Source organism: Urocitellus parryii, chromosome 5, assembly GCF_045843805.1.
Source record: "Urocitellus parryii isolate mUroPar1 chromosome 5, mUroPar1.hap1, whole genome shotgun sequence".
Classification (NCBI taxonomy): domain Eukaryota; kingdom Metazoa; phylum Chordata; class Mammalia; order Rodentia; family Sciuridae; genus Urocitellus; species Urocitellus parryii.
In genome coordinates, this window is record NC_135535.1 from 52077376 (window position 1) to 52102175 (window position 24800).

At 36.3% G+C, this 24800-nt stretch overlaps 1 protein-coding gene across 2 annotated transcripts; it reads left to right on the top strand.

The window, feature by feature from the left end:
- The first annotated feature begins 833 nt into the window (after nucleotides 1–833).
- Nucleotides 834–24754, top strand: Kics2 (KICSTOR subunit 2). Of its 2 annotated transcripts, XM_026392984.2 has the most exons (4): nucleotides 834–1094; nucleotides 7222–7507; nucleotides 19754–20565; nucleotides 24616–24754. In XM_026392984.2, the coding sequence occupies exons 1-4, from the start codon at nucleotides 860–862 to the stop codon at nucleotides 24687–24689; spliced, it is 1407 nt and encodes a 468-aa protein (XP_026248769.1). In that variant the 5' UTR covers nucleotides 834–859; the 3' UTR covers nucleotides 24690–24754. The 2 variants fall into 2 exon arrangements, with proteins under 2 accessions (XP_026248769.1, XP_026248768.1); XM_026392983.2 differs by lacking the exon at nucleotides 24616–24754 and having other exon boundaries at nucleotides 19754–22225.
- Nucleotides 24755–24800: the final 46 nt, after the last annotated feature.

Consider the following 24800-nt stretch of genomic DNA (forward strand, 5'->3'; position numbering starts at 1 on the left):
GGACAAGGAGAGAATGAGGAAAAATCAAGTGAGTAGTGGGCAGTGTTTCAAAGAAGTGGGCATAAATACAAGGCGGGTTCATGGTCACCCACAAACTTCAAGAGAACTTGCAATTAATCTTAACGACAAGGTGCACCAATTTACATTAATTTGTCCTTCATTCTGTAAACTCCTCCAGGAAGCCTGGCGTTTAGGTAGGATGGGCAAGCCGAACAGACACGTCTGGGAGCATTGTGTGGGCGCTGGTCGACACAAAACTTACATGGCTAGAACAGAGCGGAGTTCTGTTTGTGACGGGATGGAAATCAGACGACGGGGACAAGATAGAAACCTTTACCTGTCAGGCTTCTCATCTGCAAGCCACTCACTTTTTGTTGGTTTAAAGGCAATACACGCTAACTAGGGGCCCTGTTGGAAAAGTGAGCACAGTTCCAGGCACAATTCTAGTCTTCCTGCTCCGCCCCTAAGTTCGGGCCAGATGTTAACGCAAGAACTGACGTCACGTAAGCGTGGCCTCATCAGCACAACGCAGGCTCACAGGGCGGGGCGTCTAGCTCACGTCAGAACGCGGTCGGCTCCACGCAGCAGCGAATTAGCTGCCTTCCATAATAGAAGGCCCGACCGGTCAGAATTCCGCCGAAGCGCCGAAGGCGCTCAGGGGCGGTTAACCTCCCTCCTTTCCTTGGCTTTCACGTGCATCCTCTCTGAGGTCCGGGAGCGACCTGGGCGGCGACGCGCTCTGCAACCCGCCGCTGGGGGCGGCCACGCCCACGCACGCTTGTGCGCATGCTTGTTCCCTCAGAACCCGGAAGTGCGAGGGAGAGGACAGCCACGTGGGTTGAGCTGCAGCGCAGCTCGCATGGGGGAGTCTATCCCGCTGGCCGCCCCGGTCCCCGTGGAACAGGCGGTGCTGGAGACGTTCTTCTCTCACCTGGGTATCTTCTCTTACGACAAGGCCAAGGACAATGTGGAGAAGGAACGGGAGGCCAACAAGAGCGCGGGGGGCAGCTGGCTGTCGCTGTTGGCGGCCTTGGCGCACCTGGCCGCGGCCGAGAAGGTCTATCACAGCCTCACCTACCTGGGGCAGAAACTAGGTACCTCCGCCCCGCCCCCGTGCCCCTTGAGGAGGAAGGAAAGGGGGTACATTCCCCATTCGGCAGTGGCTTGGGTTTCTTGTCTCTGTCGCTCTCAGCGGCAGGCTCAACTCTGCATTCCCAGGTCTCCTCCCACTGTTCCTTTCCTACCCTGGCTTCCACAAACCCCGCCCATCGGCCTGCGTCGCAGATAGACCGACTGGGAGGATGTTCTTAGCAGGGCTGTGCCTCAAACCTATGGGTTTACCATTATGCCTCGTGCATGGATAGGTGCCATAAATGAGAAGTTAACCAAACTCCTATGTCCTCGTTCTTCCAACTAGTGACACTGCAGAGAAGCAAAACTTGGCAATATAACCAGATTGTGTTAATGAACACTATTTGGCCTATTAAGGGTAAGGCCCTGAGTGTTATGGATGGAGTCCAATACCGTCTTCCTAGTCAGTAATATTTAATGAATGAAGAACAGATGGATATTAGGCAGGGAAGGCAAGAAATACGCCGAACACTAGAAAGTGGACTTAGGAGGAAAGTGGTAAATGCTCTTAGCATTAGCACTCCATGTATCTCTTATGTCCAAAAATAGATGCAAAAGCAGATTCAACTCTTTTCAGTAGTAAATATATATATAAATATAAAATCTGAGTAGATATGGAAATAATAGATGTAAGAGCCAAAAACTGTGCATATAAAATACTTCTTAAGGTAATAAAGGTTTGAATTCTGGAGCTTTGGGATGTGTTAGTATTTGGCTTATTTTAACCTCTTTAATTATCAGATACACAGAGGGTCTGGTGAATGAAGGACACACATATACAATATAAGAAAGAAAGGTAAATTTGGGCGTAACTTCCATTTTTAAACCATATATTGTCTGATGGTGTCCATCTATTGAGCTTTTGGTACACACTTAAGGGACTGAGCTTTGAGATTCTTATGGTGTTGATATTCAAATATTTAGCATGTTAATTTGTTGGCAAACATGGGTCAGATAGTTTGAACTTGTATGATTTTTTTTCTCCTTTTTTTCCCCCACACTGGCATCTGGTAAATATGCAATTGCTATTACATGTTATTTCCCTTTTTACAGATTAACAAATTGTTTGTCATTGTGAGTACAAGAATTCAAACCTGAACTGCCTTTGAACTGTCAGATTGAGCTATCCTTACAATCTGTTAAAAATATGTATGTATGTCATCATTTATACATACTATGTTATATAGACATGTTTGTATGTGTATATATATGTTTATAAAAATGGGGGAGGATTCTGGCTATAATATTGAAGATAGTTAATATTCTGACAGTTTTGGTGGTTTTTTGACTCTCCCACCTATAAAGAATAGTGATTGATCCAAGTGTCATGATTCTTAAAACTTTTTTTAGCTCATCCTTGGGGATTTGATGAAAACTGTGTCCTTAATAACAAAAATATATATGTACACAAAATTTTACATATAATCTGATAGGGTGTGGTTGGATTTCCTAAAACCTATTTATGGACTTCAGTTTTTAAAAAATCTGGTATTCTAGTTGTACATTGTATGAACCAGGTTTTTATGTATACAGAAGTGGCTGCCCTATGTGTAAGAACATTTGTATGAGTCTTCTACTGTCTCTGACTTGGGCTCTCTGAAGTGGCCATTGTGTAAAGTGAAGAGTTCTGCTTGAACTCCAGTTGGAATGGATGAACCTGAGGGCTGTCCTTGAAATTGACCTACCCAGCAGTTCACACTATGAGACATGCCCAGGCACTGTTAAACTCCCAGGTGATGGCCTCACTTCTGAGTAAATATTCTGAAAATGGCGTGTTTAACTTTAGTACTTCATAACTTACATGTATAAGCAATAGTGCAGCAAATGTAAGTTATAGAATTTAAATTTTAACTTTGCGAATATCTTAGTTTTTTGTCCATATTTTTGAACATATGTGATGTCAGTGTAATTATAATAGGACCTCATGATTATTAGGTTGACTGTCAATTTTCTAAAAAATTCTGTGTTGCAATTTAAAACATTCTCATGTTCTGCAACTATTGTGCCAATTAGAATATTTATATGGTTTTATATTTAATTAGAATATTTATATGGTTTTCTTTATAAAGTAAAACAAAAAGTTTATGCATGCTTAAGTCTTTTTTTTTCAGCTTTATTGAGGAATAATTGACAAATAAAAATTGTATATATTTAACATGTTCAACTTGATGTTTTGATATACATAAACATTGTGAAATGATCACAGTTAAGCTAATTAATATATATATATCACCTCACATGCTTTCTCTCTTTTTTGTGGTGAGAACAATTAAGATCTATTGTCTGAGCAAGTTCCAGATTAAAAAAAAAAAAGTGACCTATCTTGTGACTGATGTTTGTCTGAGGCTATAGCAGTGAACTCTGGTTATTGAAGCAAGTGGAAGCCTCTGAACAAATGACAGATTTGACAGAAGTCTTTTGTTCCTGTTGTGGCTCTGTTACTGAAAAACTTTGGGTGGACTCCTGGTCTTAGCACCTCTCTTTCCTTTGAGGGAAGAATAATACCTGTTTGGGAAGGATCAGTGATTAAAATGTGCTGATTCAGTGCCTGTGGAGGATTTTAGAAGGCCTTAATTTAGTTCCCTTTGTTTTGTTACTGGAGAATTACCTCAAATCTGATTGCTAAATTTGGCATAGTAGGAAATGATTTGAGAACTGATGTTTAAAAATTATCATTAGCAAGAAGTTGTAGAGTAAAATACAAAAGATGTTTTACATATTCCTTTTTAGTTGTTCATGGACCTTTATTTTATTTATTTATATGCAGTGCTGATAATCAAACCTAGTGCTTCACGTGGTAGGCAAGTGCTTAAACACTGAACTACAACTCCAGCCCTACATAACTCCTTTAATATGCTTAAAAAATTTCAAGATGAACTGTTGGAATCTTGAAAAATATTAAACATTCATAACTAAAGCCTCCTAGGAATAATTCAAAACAATTATATTTTGTAAATTTAAAATAATGGAAAGAGAAATCAGGTGTTTCTTGTTTCCCAGTGTAGAGGAATACTAGGTCTGACTGGATATTCCAAACTAGGATAGATGAGAGTTTTTAAAAGAAATGCAATGGTTGTTTCTCTCTTTCTTATATTGATTTTAATTTGCTTGGTTTCACATACTGGTGGTGGATGTATATTGATAAGCTTTTAAAGATATTTGTTTTACGTAGTCCTTCCATTCCTCCAGAGAAGGGAAATCTGATGAAGGTAAGTATGTTTTTCAATGCAGAGTTAAAATTTTCACCAAGGCCACTTGTTTGATAGTGGAAGTGAGTACACAGTTAAGGTCAACTGGCTATTTGTCAAGTAGCAGTTTGTTATAGAGTTTTCAAAACTCAATAATATATTATTGGGAATTTTCTCATATCAGTTATAAGTTAAAGAGTCTAGCATTATTGAGCATGTATTTTCCAGGCATATTACAAGTAGTATTTCATTTTGTCTTTTTAACAGCTTTATTACTAGTTTTTTTTGTTTTTTGAGTACCAGGGATTAAACACAGGGCACTCAACCACTGAGCCACATCCCTAGCCCAATTTTGTATTTTGTTTAGAGACAGGATTTCACTGAGTTGCTTAGTGCCTTGCTTTTGCTGAGGCTGGCTTTGAACTCGTGATCCTCCTGCCTCAGCCTCCCAAGCTGCTGGGATTACAGGAATGCACCATGCATCCTGCTACTAATTTTATGTTAACTTTGAACAACAATAATTAAGGCTCTGAATGATAGGTAGTTTGAACATCACACAGCTTTTTAAGCTTGGGAGCTGGGATTTGAAACCAGGTCTTTCACACTTCCAAAGATTTGGGGGTTTATATGACACTTTTATTTCTTTCTTAACCTAAGAGATTTTGTCCTACACATGGGCACAGAGGCCTATTTATTCTTCTCATCACTCTAGAAAATCAGAACTAGACTGAAAATGGGCATGGGAGGAATACAGACCCTCCAGGGTACATTTACTGTATGAAATGCTAGTGTGATGATTGATCTACTTGTGTCATGTATTTGCACCTATTAGTAGGAGAAAAGGTGTGTGTTGTTCATTGCGTTTAGACAGTATCAGTAGTAGAGTTAATATTAAGAAGGGTTACCACCATTAAGTTTGTCCAGAATCAAGGATTCACAGAAGGTAGGACTTGGTTTTAAAACCTAGACTTAAGTTGAGTGTGGTAGCCTATACCTGCCCAGCTACTCAAGAGGCTAAGGTGGAAAGATTGCCTGGTCCCATGAATTTGAAACCAACCTGGGCAACATAGCTGGACCCAGTCTCAAAATAAACCTGGACTAAGAGTCTCCCAGGAAGCCAAACTTTTAGTTCCTAAATCGGAAAGGTCCTGGGTAAGCTGTGACAAGTTATTCACCCAACTTGGTAGTAAGGGATATTAAGATTCATTTCTTAGCCAGGCATGGTGCTGCATACCTATAATCCCAATAACTCGGGAAGCTAAGGCAGGAGGTTCACAAGGTTGAGTACAGACTGGGCACCTTAGACTCTTGTTTCGAAGAAAAGGGTGGGAGACTGGAGATTTAATTTAGTAGTGAAATATACCTGGGTTATATGCCTTAGCCTACTGTAAAAAAATAAAGCAAAACAAAAAAACACCCAAAACAAGAAAGATTCTTTTTTTTTTTTTGGTACTGGAGATTGAACCCAGGAATGATAAACCACTGAGCTACATCCCCAGCCATACATACGTGTGTGTGTATATATACACACAAACACATATGTTATATGTGTACAAGTATATATACATACACATATAACGTGTTATATATATATATATACACACACACACACACTCACACTCTCTCTCTCTCTCTCTCTCTCTCTCTATATATATATATATATATATATATATATATAATTTTTTTTTTTGAGAGATGATCTCACTAAGTTGCTTAGGACCCTGCAACTTTTTTTTGCAAGTTTCTGAGGCTGGCTTTAAACTCACAATCCTCCTGCCTCAGCCTCTGGAGCTATTGGGATTACAGGCAGGCACTACCATGCCTGGCAAAGTTTTATTTCTTGAAGCATTAACTATGTAGTGAACTAAAAACAATATTGTGAAATAGTTTATTGTTAAGTATTTTACAAATGCCTTGATAAATGGTTTTCACCCTTATTTAATATGTATAGAATAATACATATAATTAACACTCTAGGTTTATCAACAGAAAATTTAAACTCACTGGTCTCTGAATTAAAAGAAAAATATTCCTATAAATCACTGTTTTAAACATGACCTGCTTCTAGCTCCTTGGTGCGGTGCTGAGTTGCTTAAGAAATTATCCACAAAGCTAACTTTATAATTAGAAATATAATTGATAATGTATAAATACAGAAGTAAATGGTATCTATGCTGTTTGATCCTTTTTGACTGTTGTGTAGGCTGTAGTTAGTCTTAGTTTCTGCTTATTTCATTTGGAATCTCTGAATTACAGCAGCAGCTACTTATAATTGCTTCATGATCTTAATAATTCAGAGGATGATGCTTATCATATCATAACCTATATTGTCAAGAGTGCTGAGATTTTCTTTTTTCCCCTGACATCCCAGTAGGTATTCATGCATAAAAGGGATGTGTGTATTCCATTTTCTAGCACAGCCTAAAAACTAAGAGTCAAAGGAAATGCAACTCTAAAGCAGAAACAGAAAATTCTAATCTCCAGAAATAACAAAAGTGTTTAATAATTCAGGTGTTGTTTTTTTTTATATATATTTATGTGGGGGGAGGGCTTTTTAGGTCCATATCAATGTTATTTTGTAGGTTAATTGTGCTCTTAAATAAATCTGAATGCTTATTGAAATGGAGTGGTAGAATGGGGAGAATTGGAATGTGGGTGAAAAAAATCCTGTATGGGTCCACTGCTACACCGATGAATTGCACAATACATTCAATTAACTTATTCCTCAGTGAAATTATGAATCATAAAATATTTGTAATTCAACCAAAAATCTGAAAATATGATAGATGTAAACTCATTGAGTTCTGTGGGTTCTGGTTCTTTCCTTTTGAATGCTGGGAGGTGATTGGCACTTATGTTTATCTTCTTTACCTGTCATGTGCTTATGTCCTTTGCCCGCCAGGGGGCCAGTCTTTCTTCAGTCGGAAGGATTCCATCCGCACCATCTATACTTCCCTGCATAATGAGCTGAAGAAGGTGGTGACTGGCCGTGGGGCCCTAGGTGGGACTGCACCTCATGTGGAAGAACTCCTGTCCCATCTGTCAGAGCAGCTCTGCTTCTTCGTTCAGGCTCGGATGGAGATTGCAGACTTCTATGAGAAGATGTACACACTTAGCACACAGAAATTCATCAACGCTGAAGAGCTTGTTGGCCTTTTGGACACCATCCTCAAGAAATACAGCTCCAGGTCAGTGTAGGGCAGAAGGGAGGGAGAAAATGTGGCAGCCCTTTCATTACCACATAGGTTCTGATTTTTTTTCACACTAAGATCTATGGAGAAATAACTATATTCCATTTTATTTATATTAATTAATCAACAGGAATAGATTAGGCACCTTTGAGCTTAGTTAACACCATGTTGGACGGATACTTCTCTAAGCAATAGCAAAAATTGAGAATGAAGTAATTCTTTAAAGTTGTATGATAAATTGATTTTGCTGCTTATGAAATAGTTCTAAGAGTAAGGGAACTATATATAAAGTAATGTGACTTTTTAACATACATATTTTTAACATAACATATTTTTTAACATAACATATTGTCCTTTTCAAATTAATCAGCTAAGTTGTTACTCTGATGTAGCAATTACTAACATGTGTTGGGATCTCCTTTGTAATTTCTTTCAGAGTCATATATAGTTTTGTTTTGTTTTTTGTTTTCAAACTTCCTTAGTGTAGGCAAGCATCTATTTCTGAGGAGGCATACTTAATTTTTTTTTGATAACTAAAAAGTTGTTTGGAGGAGAATATTAAGTTTTTTTTTTTTTTTAAAGATGTTGACCAATTGTAAAATTGCTTTTGTTTGAAGGATATTGCTTTTCTACAGAAATGAGACCAGTTATGTTGCATTGCTCACTGCAAAATGGCCCAAAGTGTAATACCAAAAGAATTTTAGAAGCACTGTGAATATCACTGAAGCAAATAACCAAATTTTATTTTGCTTCCTTGAAGCCTGGCATAGTGCCTTGTACATAATAGCAACTAGATAATTGTATATTGGAATGATTGGAGAGTGATTTCTTTGAAGAATGCCACCCTTTGGATATATGAATTCAGATATGTTTGCTTAAAAAAGAAAGGTGGATTTTTTTTTTATTATTGTGTATTACTTTTAATTTCAAGCAAAATAAATATCTTATAAGTTCAGGGAGAAAATCTTGATTACCTTGAAGTGAAAATAATTAGAGCATCAGTTTTTTCTTTTCTTAATTTTGAACTCTAGAAGAAAATGCCCAAGAGCTTGTTCCTGGGTCTGGGGGCTATTGTACACATGAGAAAATTGCAGAAAAACATCCCATTAGAAGCAAATATTAATGTTCATCCACACTGTCCTGCCTAAAACACTGATGTAATGAATCCTTCTACCTTACCAAGTAAAGACTTGAAAAATAAAAAGCCCAAAACATGAGGAGATATCATACATAAGAAATGGCAAAGAATACTGTAAGGTAAATGTGGACCTGAGAAGAAAGACCAGGCTCACAGAGCAATGATCAAAGGATGTTTTGGTGACAGGGACAGTCTGTTTATACCCCACTAAAATTTAATATATCTATTACCAAATACGCATTGTGCACCTGGTATCTGCCTAAAATAATGTGCTCACTACCACATCATTCTCTCAATAACCTTGATAATGAGGCAGTAGGTGCTTAGTAGATGTTTGCTGAATGAATCAGTACATAGCTTTTATCCTGTTTGAGAGTTTATACTTTAAAGTAATGGGTAACTATGAAAAGTTTTTTGAACAGGGAAGTATAATACCCTTATCTTTACCTTAGACTAATTACTGTGGCACTGGAGTGTGTAATGGGATGGTGAAGATAGTGATTGCAGAAGGAAAGGGTAGATAGTCCAATAAGTGGTAGTGGTTCCACATTGTTGCAAGACAATAGGAAACAAGCTGATGACCAGAAGTCTACAAGTCTTGGCTGTCAAAGATGATTTGGAGCTTTGCTCCACCAATAATAATATCATTTACAGGACTGAGAAGACAAGAAGGGGAGAAGTTTAGAAAGAAAAGCAAAAATTCAGGGCAAGTTGTGTTGGAGTTGCTACAGATTTTCAAGTAGAGACTCAGCAGGCAGTTGAAAATTAGGGTCTAGGGCTCAGATGAAAGGCTAGAATTGGAGAAAACAATTTGAAAGAAGCCTCATGCATTTCTTTCTGTTTCAAAACTAAAATGTCAATGTTTCTTTAATAAAGCAGCAATTGATTCTACAGCTTATATAAATGGAGGGTGGGAATATTTATTTATTTATTTATTAAGGAATCTGGCATATATTGAGCAACTACTGTGTGACAGACACTATGGTATATATTATATATTATCTGATTTAAATCTTAGGTGTAGATAATGCTCCTTGTATGAAATCTCATAGAAGTTAAGCACCCTTCCCCCTCTTCTGCCTTTAGAATCATATTCTTTTGTTTTTCTATTTTTCTTTTTGGAGCTAGTGATTAATCTCAAGTCCTTCTGCATGCTAAGTGTGCACTATACCACTGAACCACATCCTAAATAGAGCTTATATTCTTTTATGATGCATCATTGCTTGTATAAAATATTGAGATATTTCTTATTTTCCAAATAAGTAATTTCCCTCCATTGATCATTTTGCAAGTCACTAAATAAAATTGGTTCTTCAGGAGTCATGGTAAGCACTTACTACCTTCCTCTGTTAAGAATAAGAGTTGTGTATTACATAGAATCATGTAATGTCCATATTTTGTCAGAGCACAAGATGATTTGGTTAATATATTTTTAAGTTTTAGTATTTCCCTTTTTTTTTTTTGAGGGGGGACACCCAGGATTGAACTCAGCCTTATTTTGTATATTATTTTAGAGACATGGTCTCACTGAGTTGCTTAGCTCTTTGCTTTTGCCAAGGCTGGCTTTGAACTTGTGATCCTCCTGCCTTAGCCTTCTGATCCACTGGGATTATAGCTGTAAGCTTATTATTTCTTTTCTTTTCTTGTGCTTATTATTTCTTTATGAAGTTTTCCCCTAATTTTTTATTTTGAGTTTTTAATTCAATAGAAAAATTGCAGGCATAGTATGGTGAACACAATTACCATATGACCAGCAATTCTACTCTGAGGTATACACCCAAGAAAAATTGATTGTGATGATGGTTGCATAATTCTATGAAAATGCTAAACCATTTAATTATATACTCTTAATGGGTGAATTTTATGGTATATTTATGGTACATGAATGAAATACTAGTAAAGCTGTTACTAAAAATCAAACAGTTGTGCAATGCACATATAAATATCTCTTTTAATTTATATATTGTTAAAATTTTCCATGTTTGTTTTCTCTCTGTATATAATTTTATTATTGTTTAGAAATAAGAGGCAATCATCTTGTATCTTACTTCCAAACAACAATTAAATTATGTACAAGAGATAGAAGTAATCGAGGTGAGGGATGAAGGCAGTGGCAGATCACTTGCCTAGCATGTGCAAGGCTTAGGTTTCAAACTTCAGTACTGCAAAACAAATCAAATTTTATCTGATAAATATATATTATATGATGATAGAAAACCAGCATTGGGCTGGGGTTGTGGCTCAGTGGTAGAGCGCTTGCCTATCATGTTTGAAGCATTGGGTTTGATCCTCAGCACCAAATAAAAATAAATAAATAAAATGAAGGTATTGTGTTCATCTACAACTAAAAAAAAATTTTTTTAAAGATAAAAGAAAACCAGTGTTGATGGTGTATATCTATGATCCCAGCTACTCAGGAGGCTGAGACAAGGGGATTGCAAATTCAAGAGTAGCCTTGGCAACCTAGGCAAGAACCTTGTCTCAAAGTTTAAAAAAAAAAAAAAAAGAAGAAGAAGAAGAAAATCAGTGTTGAATTTCCTGAGTATAAAAACTCTGTTATGTTTACATATGCTTCTTAGAACATGGAATAGATTTCTATAGATTTAAATAGATTTTATCTTTTATAAAGATGTGATGCTGTAATCATATAGTTCATATTCACAATTCCCCAGGTATCCCACAGATGTCTTTTATAGTTGGTTTTTATTTTTTAATATTCATATCTCTTTGGTCTGTATGACAGTTCTAAATTTTCTTTTTATTATTGTTCAGTAGGTAATATGACTCACAATGAATAAAGTACCAAAGAACATATAGTATAGTGTTTCTCCTGCCCCTGAATATTAGCCCTCTAAAGGGGCAGCTGAAGTTAATGAGTTCTGTTATTCCTGAGACACAGTCTATGCCTACAAATATATTCACTTTCTTTTTTTAAACATTTACAAATTTCATACTTTTTTAGAATATTCATTTATTTACTTCTTCCATGAATCTGATTAATACAGATTTTCTTTTAGTAAAATGATTTTTTTTGCAAACCAAAAACTTAAGTGTAATTGGGAATATGATACTAAGAGGAAGAAATGTCATGCAGAGATGTCCAAATGCTAAGGTGAAGTGGTTTGCAGAAATATTTGGGAAGCTTAAGAAAAATACTCACTCCTGGCCCTTTTCCTTTTCCCCAAGAGAGTAAAATTTAATGTTTCTGTCCAGAAGCCTGTGTTTTCAGACTTCTCAGTGATACTGATACATAGTTGTACAATAAATAAGAGAAAGATGTCAACTCATCTACTGGGTATTGAGCCTTAGTATTGTGAATGCATGTGTGTATCTCCTATGAGTGATTATTGTTATTTAGCCATTTTCATTTCATTAGATTTTTAATCTGTCATCTTTGAACCTTCTTGGAAAAACTCCATTTTCCAGAGACTTATAAATTTCACCCTTTTCTGATGAAAGCCCAGATTTCATTCTTGAAACTCTTAGGGTGGTTGCTTAGTTGTACCTCTCATCTTTTGAGTGGATGTCGAAGGAATCTGATGGAACTGAATTGCAGTATAGTGTATGGCCAATAGATGTTTTCTCCTCTAGTCTCTTTTACCCATGTTACCTTTCTCTAATTAAAAAGGAATTTATGATCACAGACACATTCTAGCCTGAAAATAGTCTAAGTTAGGGAGTTTGGGTTAATTTGAACAACATAAATTCCTTAGTAAAGAAATTCTAAGAAGTTAAGATTCTATTGACTTTCTTTGGGAAGTAGGATTAATTAGGTATAAATTAACATGGTTTACATTGTTAACAAGGTTAACATCCTTTTTTTCTATAAGCTTTTTTGATTTAGCATCTGTACCACTTCAAACACATTTCTTTTTCAGTTCCAGGGCTCTAGAGAAAGAATTCCTATCTTGGTGATCTCTTGTATTGAAAGAGCTAATCCTCTACTTAAAGGACCCATTTCTTTGACAAGGAAAGTTTATTTGTCCCAATAAAATTGATACATGTCAGAACTTTCATATAAAATTTTGTGAATAGGGTTATCTTTCAAACAATAAAATGTCTTTGTATTTAAAAATTAACAAGTTTGATGAATAACATGGAATCTGATTCTCTGGCCTTGATTTGAGGCCCATGAGTTATTGCAGTGTCTAATCTCCCTTCAAAGATGAATGGAGGGATTCCACCTTCTGGGTCCCCTTCTTCCTCCGGGAGAAGTCTTTTCTTCTGTCCTTTAATAAATTTCTAATCTCTACTCTGAAAAAAAAAAAAAAAGATGAATGGAGGGGCTGGGGTTGTGGCTCAGGAGTAGAGCGCTCGTCTTCAAGGCACTGGGTTTGATCCTCAGCACCACATAAAAATAAATAAATAATTGTCCAACTACAACTAAAAATATATATATTAAAAAAAGATGAATGGAAAGCCTATTTTTTCTTTTTTTCTTTTGAGAACCAGTTGTGTTCAGAGTACAATGATATTAAAAGTTTCCTCTTTTGATAAACTTATTTTGTTTTTAAGCAAAAGTAAATTCTTGTTTAAGAATCACAGTCCTTTGTGATGGTGAATTTCAAATGGAATTATTAACAAATTGTGTTATGTTAATAATTATTAATTATACAAGAGTTTCATTGTATGCTATTTAGAATAAGAAATATGAATTCAGCTTGTACAAGATTAGAGTGTTTACTCTTCCTTGAATACTTTGGAGAAGAGGTAGAACTTGGTTTTATTTCCTGATTCTGTAGAATTTGTTTTGAATTTATCTACCTGCTTTGTACACTGGGCATAAAAAAAATTTGGCTAGCTAACCTTTCTGTTTCATGGTTAAAAAGTGGAAGGTGAATTATAAATGGAAATTAACATGTTCTGTCCTAAATCAAAAATGTAATTTTAAGAAATAATGCTGTAAAGAAGGAAGGAAGCTATTACTTATGCATTCTAAATAGTTCCCCCCCCCCCCCCCAGTGCTAGGGTTTGAATCCAGAATCACCCACATGCTAGGCAAGTGAGCTATATTCCCAGCCTGGTTTTTTATTTGTTTTGTTTTGTTTTGTTTTTTTGTTTTTCTTGAGATGGGGATTTACTAAGTTGCCCAGGCTAGCCTCCTGCCTCAGCCTTCTGAGTAGCTGGAATTATGGACATGTACCACTGTGCCTGGCTTCTAGATAGCATCTTAAAAAGTTCTGGGGCTAGGTATATAGCTTAGTGGTAGAGCTTGCCTAGCATGCATGAAGCCCTGAGTTCAATCCCTAGTACTGAAAAACAAACAAACAAACAACAACAACTTCTGGCATGGGAATAATATATCATTCCATGATTTATATTCTGGAATCATAAATTTATAGCTAGAATTTTAAAAACATGTTTTTCAAAAATTGACCTATATAAATTTTCATTTTAGGAAACAGTTTCTTTATTTGAATGCTTCAGCTGACAGATTTTTTTTTTTCATTTTAAGGTATGAGTTTTATTTATGGGCAGACTTTTAAAAATTTTTTTATTTGTTTTAATTAGTTATACATTAAAATAGAATGCATTTATGCACTTTGATATCATACATAGATAGGAAATAATTTTTCACTTTTCTGAGTGCACATGTTGCAGAATCATATTGATCATGCAGTCATATGTATGCATACAGTAATAATGTCTGTTTCATTTTACTGCCTTTCCTATCCCCACATCCCCTCCCCTCCCCTCCTATCACTTCCCTCTACCTAATCTAAGGTAACGCTATTCTTCCCTAGTGCCTCTCCACTGCGCCCCCCTACCTTATTGTGAATTAGCATCTGCATATTAGAGAAAACATTAGGCCTTTGGTTTTGTGGGATTTTGTGGGATGGACTTATTTTGCTTAGCATGATATTCTCAACTCCAACCATTTACTGACAGATTCCATAATTTTACTCTTCTTTAAAGCTGAGTAATATTCCATTGAGTACCACATTTTCTTTATCCATTCATCTATTGAGGGACACTTAGGTTGGTTCCCTAGTATAGCGCTGCTATAAACATTGATGTGGCTGTGTCACTATAGTTTGCTGATTTTAACTTAGGGCAGCACTATGATTTATTTAGGCTTTTATTTAGGCTTTATGTTCTATTTTCTTCAAGAAATGAGTTGTGATAATGAGACTGTTAATGAAATAGTTTGTTAGTTTCACATGTATAATTCAACATCATCAATTATTGCCCACTAAAAATTCCATAGGCAAAACCAATAATAGTATCACTTCTGTGGTAGCATCTTTCTAGGCATTTGATGTGCCTAGATCTTAACATGAAGAATTAAGTGAAGTCTTTTGTGATTTTGTCTGAGCTTATCTTTTCAAGTTCATTTACCACTGCCCATCAGATGCCTTAAATTGCAGCAAAATTATTAGAGGAAGAGGCTCCAAACAGAAGTCACTGAAGATTTTAAGCAAAAGTCAAAAAACAATTCATAATTTAATATTTCTCATAATTATTTGTCATTTCCTGTCTCTGTTTTGGGTCCTTTTTTTGTTATTGTGTTTACAATGTACATTCATTATTCTATAGTCTATCAGTTAGCTATTGCCACAGTAATTTCATATAACAAACCATTCCCAAATTGACCCATTATTCTGCCCCCCTAGAGGGATTGTCTCAGCTGGGTTCATTTGGGTAGCTCTGCTTAACACTGTTGGTCTTACTGGCTTATTTCTTTGCTGTGAGCTTTGGGCTTAAGTCTCCTCCATGTGTTCATTCTGAGGCCAGGGTTGGAGGGGAAGCTTCTAACCAGGAGCAGTGTTCACAGTGCAAAAGAATAAACTCAACCAAACTCATTTAAAGCCTTTTCTTGCATCAGATTTGTTAATATCTCTTTAGCCATAATCAAGTCACATGACCTAGTAGTTAGTCCAGGGGTAAGATAGTACTCTCTGGTGCTTTTGGAAATAGCAGCAGAGTTATGCAGCAAAGGGTGTAGAATCAAGGGTGGTAAAAATTGGAGGCCAGAAAATCAAGACCCCATCTTCACATGGCTAAATTCCACCTACTCTTTTTCCCCCATTTTTTATTATGGTTTTAAAAAAATAAAATTTACCATCTTAATCTTTTTCAAGTTTACAGCTCAGTAATGTTAAGAATATTCACATGCTTATACAATAGCTCTTTGGAATTTTTTCCCCCCAGTGCTGGGGATTGAACCCAGGACCTCAAGCATGCTAGGCAAGCACCCTACCACTGAGCTATGCCTCCCGCCTCTAGAATTTTTTCCATCTTATAAAACAGAAATCCTAAACCCATTTTTTATATTTAAAACTGAAATCCTACTACATCCGTTGAGTAACATTGCTCCCTGTCCCTGCTACTGGCAACCACCATTCTATTTTCTATTTCTATGGTTTGATCTTTTTGTGACTGGGTTATTTCACTTAGCATAAAGTTTTCAAGTTTCTTCTTGAAAAGAAGAAAACTATGTACTATGTAAGGATTTTCTTTTCTTTTTTGGGGGGAAGGGGTACTGGGGATTGAACTCAGGGGCACTTGACTGCTGAGCCACATCCCCAGCCCTGTTTTGTATTTTATTTAGAGACAAGGTCTCACTGAGTTGCTTAGTACCTCGCTTTTGCTGAGGCTGGCTTTGAACTTTGTATCCTCCTGCCTTAGCCTCCCAAGCCACTGTGATTACAGGCGTGCACCACCATGCATGGCTATGGATTTTTTTTTTAAGGCTGAATAATAATCCATAATGTGTATATACTGCATTTTCTTTATGCGTTCACCTGTCATTGGGCTTCTACCTCTTAGATCCTTCTACATATTTAAACATCATGGCTGAATTCAAATGCCATTTCCTCTATGGCCTCTACAATTATTCAACGGAAAAGAATTAGTCTTCCCTCTAAACTATTATTTTACTTTTATTCTTCATTATAAATGTATTATTCTCTACTTTTTATTATAAATACCTCCTTCTACTGTGGAAGGTCCTGTAGGGCAAATCTCTGTCTAATTCTTCTTTGTTACAGTAGTCCCTCCTTTTCCATGATTTTGCTTTATTTGGTTTCAGTTGTCCACGTGTCAGTCATGATTAAAAATATTAAATGGAAAATTCCAGAAATAAACAGTTTGTAAGTTTTGAATTGCATGCTGTTTTAAGTAGCATGATGAAATTTCTTACTGTCTGGTTGGAATGAGAATCATCCCTTTTTCCCATATATTCATACTATATAAGCTACCCACTCCTTGGCAATTGAGAGAGAGAAAACATGCACATAATTTATATTATGATATATTGTTCTATTTGTTCTATTTTAGTATTAGTTGTTGTTACTATCTTGCTGTGCCTAGTTGATAAACTTTTATTATAGGCATGTATAGAAAAAAAAAGTATACATAGAGTTCAGTACTATGAGATTTCAGGCATCCACTGGGGGTCCTGGAACATAAGCCCCACAGCTAGGGAAACTACTATATCCTCAATGTTTTGGCTTCTGAAAATCAATAAACTAATCATTTTAAATGAAAAGAGGTTATAGATTTCTTTTTATTGTAGTAAAATGGACAGAACAAAATTTACCATTTTAACCATTTTTAAGTATGCAGTTCTGTGGCTTTTAGTATATTTACAGTTGTGCTTTAGATTTATTTTTAATTGGACTTCTGGCTTCTCACATGCATGGGACCGGCATAGATCTTTTGAAAGGAACTCATGATGTAGATTTGAGAAAGGTACTGTTTCTCAAATGGAATTTTGTTCCTCATTAGAATATTATACAAAATTCTTTTATATTTTCCTCTATTTTGTGGAGCATGCCGACTCACCTTCCCTCATCCCTTTCCTACCTTCTTTAGAGCAAATGTTTTCTGCAAATAATTGTCAGTTTTTTCTGTATCTAGACTCTTTTCAGGCTTGCTGCTGTAGCTTAGGTATCTATTTTTGGATTACAACCATTTAACAGATTCCCCTATAATATGAGTTGTGAATAATATGAGCACACAGAGTGGAAACAGGGAAATGATGCATCATAATACTAATCTCTGTGTCTTGGCAGACTAACATCAACATGAATTTTTAGCTCTTCTTGAAAATGAAAAATAGCTTCGACATTCACATTCATCTTTAATAAATGTCGAGCATTTAAACACTTTTAGTATGTGTTATGAAAGAGCTTGTTCAGAATTCTTTCTGAAGGTTATACAGAGAATTCATGTCCTTTCAAGGACAGCACTGGATATAAATGATGATTTCCAACTGAAAATAGTAGAAAAGTATCAGAAATATTATTTTATAGATGGTTTCTGAATTACAATGATTTGATTTGACTTGTATTTTTTCATCTTCACAATAATCCCAAAGTGATGCACATTCACTGGAAACCATATTTCAAATTGTGGATTTTGATCTTTTCCCAGGCTTCTGATATGTAGTATATTACTCTCTTGTGCTGGACACTGGTAGCTTGCCACACTCACAGCCAGTCACATGGTCACAAGGTAAACAACCTATACTCCCCAGTATACTGTTACATAGAGATGATGTTCTGTAGGTTAGGTGTATTGAATGCATTTTTGACTTAAGATATTTTCAATTGAGTATGGATTTACTGGGATATTGACATTGTCATTCAGGGAACATCTGTAGTAGGATTTTCTCCAATTGCATACCATTTTCCTCTGATTAATTGTTCCGTGTTCATGGTTCCTTGGCAGATTTTCCTTGTAGCCATGATTATAGAATATTGTGGTATTTAATGCTCATAAGCACCAAGGGGCCTGAAGACCGGAGCCTTTCATAGAATTCAATACTTTTGAGACTTATGCTACCACGTGTATGTGTGTGTGTTTGTTTGACTTCCTGAATGTTTATTCCCAAGTGTGTAATGTTTGAAGAACACAAATTAATAAACAGATAGAACACAGATTTTGAAATCTGGCTTATCTTTTGATTATTTAGTATATTATTAGACTTGACCCTCCATTAGTATTTTAACTTCAACATTTTGAGGATGTTGAGATTAAAATGTGGATAATAAATGAAAATAATGTTATTTTTATGTGAATAACTATTCTGTTTTGACATGAAAATCAGTTTCTATCTTATAATGTCCAACCTGATACGTGACTCTCCTAATCATAATCCCTTTAATGAGTATATAAATAGATTTTTTAAAAACTTTAGATATACTTGTAATGATTTTCTTCCAGTTACTTAATTTGTGGTTATTAGATATTTCTTATTTGGCCACCATTTAGCTTTTTAAAAAATATTTTTAGTTGACAATGTATATTTATTTTGTTTATTTATCTGTAGTGCTGAGAATTGAATCCATGTGCCTCATACATACTGGACAAGCACTCCACCAGTGAGCCACAACCCCAGCCCCCACCATTTATCTTTCAACCAGGATTAAATATGAAGGGAATTTGGAACTAGGATTGAATAAGGGCTGTCTAATAAATGCTGTCTGTTTTTCTTTAATAAACATTTATTGATTGTCTACTAAGTTGCATATATAGGTTTATAGCGTGTATTCTTATTTGTACAATAGGTTTAATAATGCCTCGTGGAGTGTAATAAATGACTTTATCTGTTTTATGTATGTACTCAACAGATGTTTTAATGACTTTAAAAAAATTTTTATAGTTGTAGATGGACAGCATGCCCTTTATTTTATGTGCTTATTTTTATATGCAGTGCTAAGGATCTAACCCAGAGCCTCACATGTGCTAGAAAAGCATTCTGCCACTGAGCCCCAGTCCTATCCCCTTTAGTAACATTTTTTTAAAAAATCTGTACCTCTTCAGAACCACCCTGAAAAGAGGATGCCTTGTTTTGATGATAGTTAGTCATACAATTCTCAGAATAAATAAGATAAGAAAGACTAATAGCAAATTTGATTTCTTTATTTCTAAAAAAGGTAGTCACTCTCATTTCAAAACAAAACAAAAAACAAAACTCCAGGCTATTTCCATAATATATGATGGTAACATAATTCTGAAAATAAAACAATGTGGAATTCTTTCATCTTTCTTTCCCTGTTCTCAAAATAATAATATTTTTTGGCCATGTGGGCTTTTTTTTCAAGGTAGGAAACATCTATGTGGAGTAATGTTCCCCTGATTTCTAATCTCTCCTGTAGGTTTCATCACCCAATCCTCAGCCCTTTGGAGAGCAGTTTCCAGCTGGAAGTCGATGTTCTGAGTCATCTCCTGAAGGCCCAGGCCCAGGTCTCAGAGTGGAAGTTCCTCCCATCTCTGGTTAACTTGCACAGTGCTCACACTAAGCTTCAGACTTGGGGCCAGATCTTTGAAAAGCAGCGGGAGACGAAGAAACATCTGTTTGGAGGGCAGTCTCAGAAGGCTGTTCAGCCCCCACACCTTTTCCTTTGGCTGATGAAACTCAAAAACATGCTCCTGGCCAAGTTTAGTTTTTACTTTCATGAGGCACTGAGCCGGCAAACGACAGCTTCAGAAATGAAAGCATTGACTGCAAAAGCTAACCCAGACCTGTTTGGAAAGATTTGCAGCTTCATCAGGAAATATGATGCTGCCAACGTGTCCTTAATTTTTGACAACCGAGGTTCAGAGAGCTTTCAGGGTCATGGCTACCACCACCCCCATTCCTACAGGGAGGCCCCTAAGGGTGTGGACCAGTATCCAGCCGTGGTGTCTCTGCCCAGTGACAGGCCAGTCATGCACTGGCCCAATGTCATCATGATCATGACAGACCGGACAACAGACCTGAACAGCTTGGAGAAAGTGGTTCATTTCTATGATGACAAAGTTCAGAGTACCTACTTCCTTACCCGCCCAGAACCTCACTTTACTATTGTTGTCATTTTTGAGTCAAAAAAATCTGAACGAGACTCCCACTTTATTTCCTTCCTCAATGAGCTCTCACTTGCCCTTAAGAACCCCAAAGTTTTTGCAAGTCTGAAACCTGGATCCAAAGGTTAGCCAGTGATTTGTGTAAGAGATTTTTAAGACTGGAATTTGTGTTCTTAATTGCTCTGATGATCTGCAGTGGTATGTGGCAAGAATTTACGTCCATTCATGCTTCTTTCAGAGCAGTATTAAAGACAAATCCTCCCTAATTGTGTTGTACACTTTGTAAGCAATTAAGGCCAGTTGAATTAAGTATCCAAAGAGTAATCTGGGAAGTGATCATGGACTGCTGTGTATCTCCACTGTTCAGCAAAGTAGTTCCAGTATTTTCTCCTGTATTTTTCCTCTATTTTATGTGGACTGGACATTTTCTGTCATTGCAATTAAAGGTGAATCGGATTTGTAGCATAATGTCAGCTTTTAACAGTTCAGATGATCCTCCTTGCAACTCTAATGGCCATTGGTTCTTTTGGAGTGATCTATATGTCAAACTGCATTTGTTTTGCCTTTTTAAAGTTTGAAGTTTTTATTGTTTTAAAGTCAGCGTAAACCATCGTGAGGTTTCTTCTTCGTACTATCTCTTTGACTATTATCACTTTTTTGCTGAAATCTATGTTCATCTTTGGCTCTACTCCCTGGTTATTTTTAGGCTCAGAAAGTATCAGTGTTGGTTTTTCAACCACTTTAGCTTCTCATACAATGTGCCCTGCTTTTATAAAATCAAAATGAAGGTCTTGATGCCTTGCATTTGCTAAAAATCAATTGTGCTTTCAGAAGACCTCTTCATAGTTGAGTAATTAACTGAGTACTTAGCACATCTGAACTTGGGTTTCATGTCTGCCTCCTGCAAATTATGTTTAGTAGCAGTGCTACATCTTAACACTGTCTGCCTCATCATTTTCCTTCAGTAGGTGTTCATGGAGAAGTCAGTGGAATAGTAAAGGCATAATGGACTCTGAAATCCTTCATTTCCGTTACTGTTTCAGAGTAAAAAGGAACCAGAAAGAATAACCAAGTTGTTACTACTTGGTAGTTCTTTCAAAGTTTGTGTAAAATGTTACAGCCAGCTGAGTGCTGTTTCTCATGATTATGCAGACCCACTGTTGCACTGTGTGTCCACAGAGGACACACCAGTAACATCAGCAGAGCCGGGGAGCCTCCAAGTCAGTGGGAGGACTGCCCACCTAGTCTGGATTTCCTGGTAGAAGAACACACCCGCCTACTTTCTGGAGAGAACATGTGTTTTTCTTTATTTCTCTCTCATCATATGATTTGTAAAAAGCCAGTTTGCTTTAAATAGAATGTAGTGATTTATCTCTGCATTTTATTCACTCAGGTTCTATAAAAATATGAACAGATTTTACAACATTGACCTTACTTAAAAAATTAAAAACAGTTGGAACTAAAGAGTCAAATCATTTTTCTTCTTTTTTTGTACTTTGCCAAGTAACTGAAAAATATTCCTTGGTGTTTGTGTATTTTTTTCCCCTGGATAAAACCACCATGAGCCTTAATGATAGGGCTCCCCCATGTACCTAAAATAATATGTGCTTCAGTGGAACACAAAGGGGTGTAAATAAAACATATGTGACACTTAAGCTGTCAAATGCATACATATTTGAATTGTATGTTTATTTTTTAAACAAAAAAGAATTTACAAGGAACAGAAGGCAGATGTAAATATTAAAATCTAAGACAATTCATGAATCTCTGCAGCTGTCATAGACTGTACTGAGGGATTCTGAAGATTAAATATTGATATTCTAATGATTTCTTAAATCCTCCAAAAAAGTTTTCTTATTATATTAAAAAACATTTTGGTTCAAGTGAAGAGTCATTTTTACTCTCAGGTTTATCCTCTAACTACAGTAAGAAGATGATCTCTAACACCTGTGTTTTTCTAATTGGAAGAGTAAATCTGCACATTCCCTGCCGACTATCTACTTTGAAATTCATTTCTAAAACCACAACCTTATGATTTTCTGGGTAGCTGGGAGCATGGTCAGCACCAAGTCTGCCAAAGAAGTCCCTTAAGGAATGTTTCTTTTGAGGGTTCTGTTTGGACATAGGGTGAATGTTTACAGCTTTGTCCTCTCAGGTCCAATCTGTTATCCATACATCATTTTGGGTAGTGTGTGTGTGTGGGGGTGGGGGGGGAAGCCTACTTTTTTTTTGTTTTTTAAAGAGAGGGAGAGAATTTTTTTAATATTTATTTTTTAGTTTTTGGTGGACACAACATCTTTATTTTATTTTTATGTGGTGCTGAGGATCAAACCCAGCGCCCTGCGCATGCCAGGTGAGCATGCTACCGCTTGAGCCACATCCCCAGCCCAAAGCCTATTTCTTAACTGAGGAGCCAATATGCTTTTTATAATTGCTTTGTACTTTTGGACATATTGGGAAAATTTGCTTTCAAGAAATAATTGGTCCTTCACTGTACTCCCAGTGGATTCAATCAGGTGATCTTTAAACCATGTCCACCTTTTTGATCTAGCAGCTGATTTATGGGTTGTATTTCTTTGGCAAGTTAGCTTCTGAGTTCAATTTCTCTTTCTGTAAAATAGGATATGAAAGCATGGGTTGCCTTTTTCAAAGGATAGAGTAAGACTGTCATGAGATCATTCATATAAAAAAGACTTTGAAAACTAGTGTTCAAAAGCTGTATAAATAAAAGATGAGCCCCTCTTCCCTTAAATTTGACATCTCTCCTTTTTTTTTTCTTTTTAAGTGTATGACCAACCTATGCTTACATATGAAATTTGAATAGCATTTAAAGAGCTAGTTTAGAAGAGGAGGCAGATAAATGCCTAACCAACACATCCACTCTTCCTCTTTTAGAATCTTTGTGGTTCTTTATTCCCAAATTTTTGTGGTTGGTTGATAGCATTGTTTCAGTTATTCTCTATTAACTCATTTTTTTAGGGGTCTGATTGATCAATCAGTTGTTGAGAGAAGTGTGTTAAAGTCTTCAACTGTGGGCTGGGGTTGTGGCTCAGTGGTAGAGCACTTGCCTAGCATGTGTGAGGTACTGGATTTGATCCTCAGCACCACGTAAAAATAAAGAAAGATATTGTGTCTAACTACAACTAAAAAACTTATTTTTAAAAAAATCTTGAACTGTGATTATGGATGTGTGTCTTCTAGATAGTTTATATCAGCTACAATCTGGTTATGTTCTAATTACATTTTTCCTTTTTTATTAGCCAGAGTATATTTACAAAGAAAAATTTCATCTCCCAATATTTGGTTACCTTGAAGTACAATTATATAGGAATGGCTTGGTAAATCTGATTTTTCCTTTTGCCTTTTTTAAAATAGTGAATTAGTTCCTTAGCATCTTCCAGAGAAGCTGTAGAATTTTAAAAGAAACATGAATTTTTAAGGATTTTTGCCTCTTATGTTTAACCTCAAATTTGAAGCAAAGCAGCCATTTTCCCCTCTCACCTCAAGATACTTCTGTATAAATATTATGACTTTCCCTTTTTTTCTCCCGGTTCTGTCTTCATTACTGTTGAGTATTTTCCTCCACCTTTCCTCGTCCCTCTCTCCATTTCCCTTTTCCCTTCCTTCCTCCCTTAGTTTCTGATATTGCCCTCACCAATTCCACTCCACTCACCACCCCCACCCATGTCTCAGGGAGCCAGAATATGCCCCAGTGGTCTCTGACCTACTTTGGGGAAGTAGCATCTGGAAGTATTCGTTTTGATTGATTTTACAACCGGGTCATCTTTTTCAGTAAGTAAGAATATGTATTGGGGTGTGTGTGTGTGTCAATTTTGACACTAATGGGGTGAACACAATGAAGCCTAGCCACTTTGAGCACACAGGACCTTTAGCCAACTAAGCCAAGCAGTGCTGTTTGTGTCTAGCAGATAATTTGGCCTAATAAATATTTCCAAGAGTAGTTTTTCTATGTAATGTTTTATTAGGATCATTCTTATTCTATTTGTTTTAATTACTGTGTGAAATCATTAAATTAGCCCCTGATTTTTTTTTCTTTAAGGAAAAAGTTATTTTTCTCCTTTCTTAGTGAGAAAGAAGGAATACCATGTGACTCCCCAAGAAAGCCCTGTAGGTAGAGTTTAATTTAGCAATTCCCTCTCTACTTTTCTACCAGGTTCCTGTTACCAATGCAATTATTTCATGGCCTTTTGTCTGAATTATTCTAAGCAGCTTCTCCAGAGGAAATGAGTCAGAAGAAATAGGCTTGACGTGCACTTCTGCCTGTAGAGACTTTTCTTGGTATCACATAAATCCATAAGGCTTAATTAATGCAAGTATTTTGACTGTTTGCATATTTTT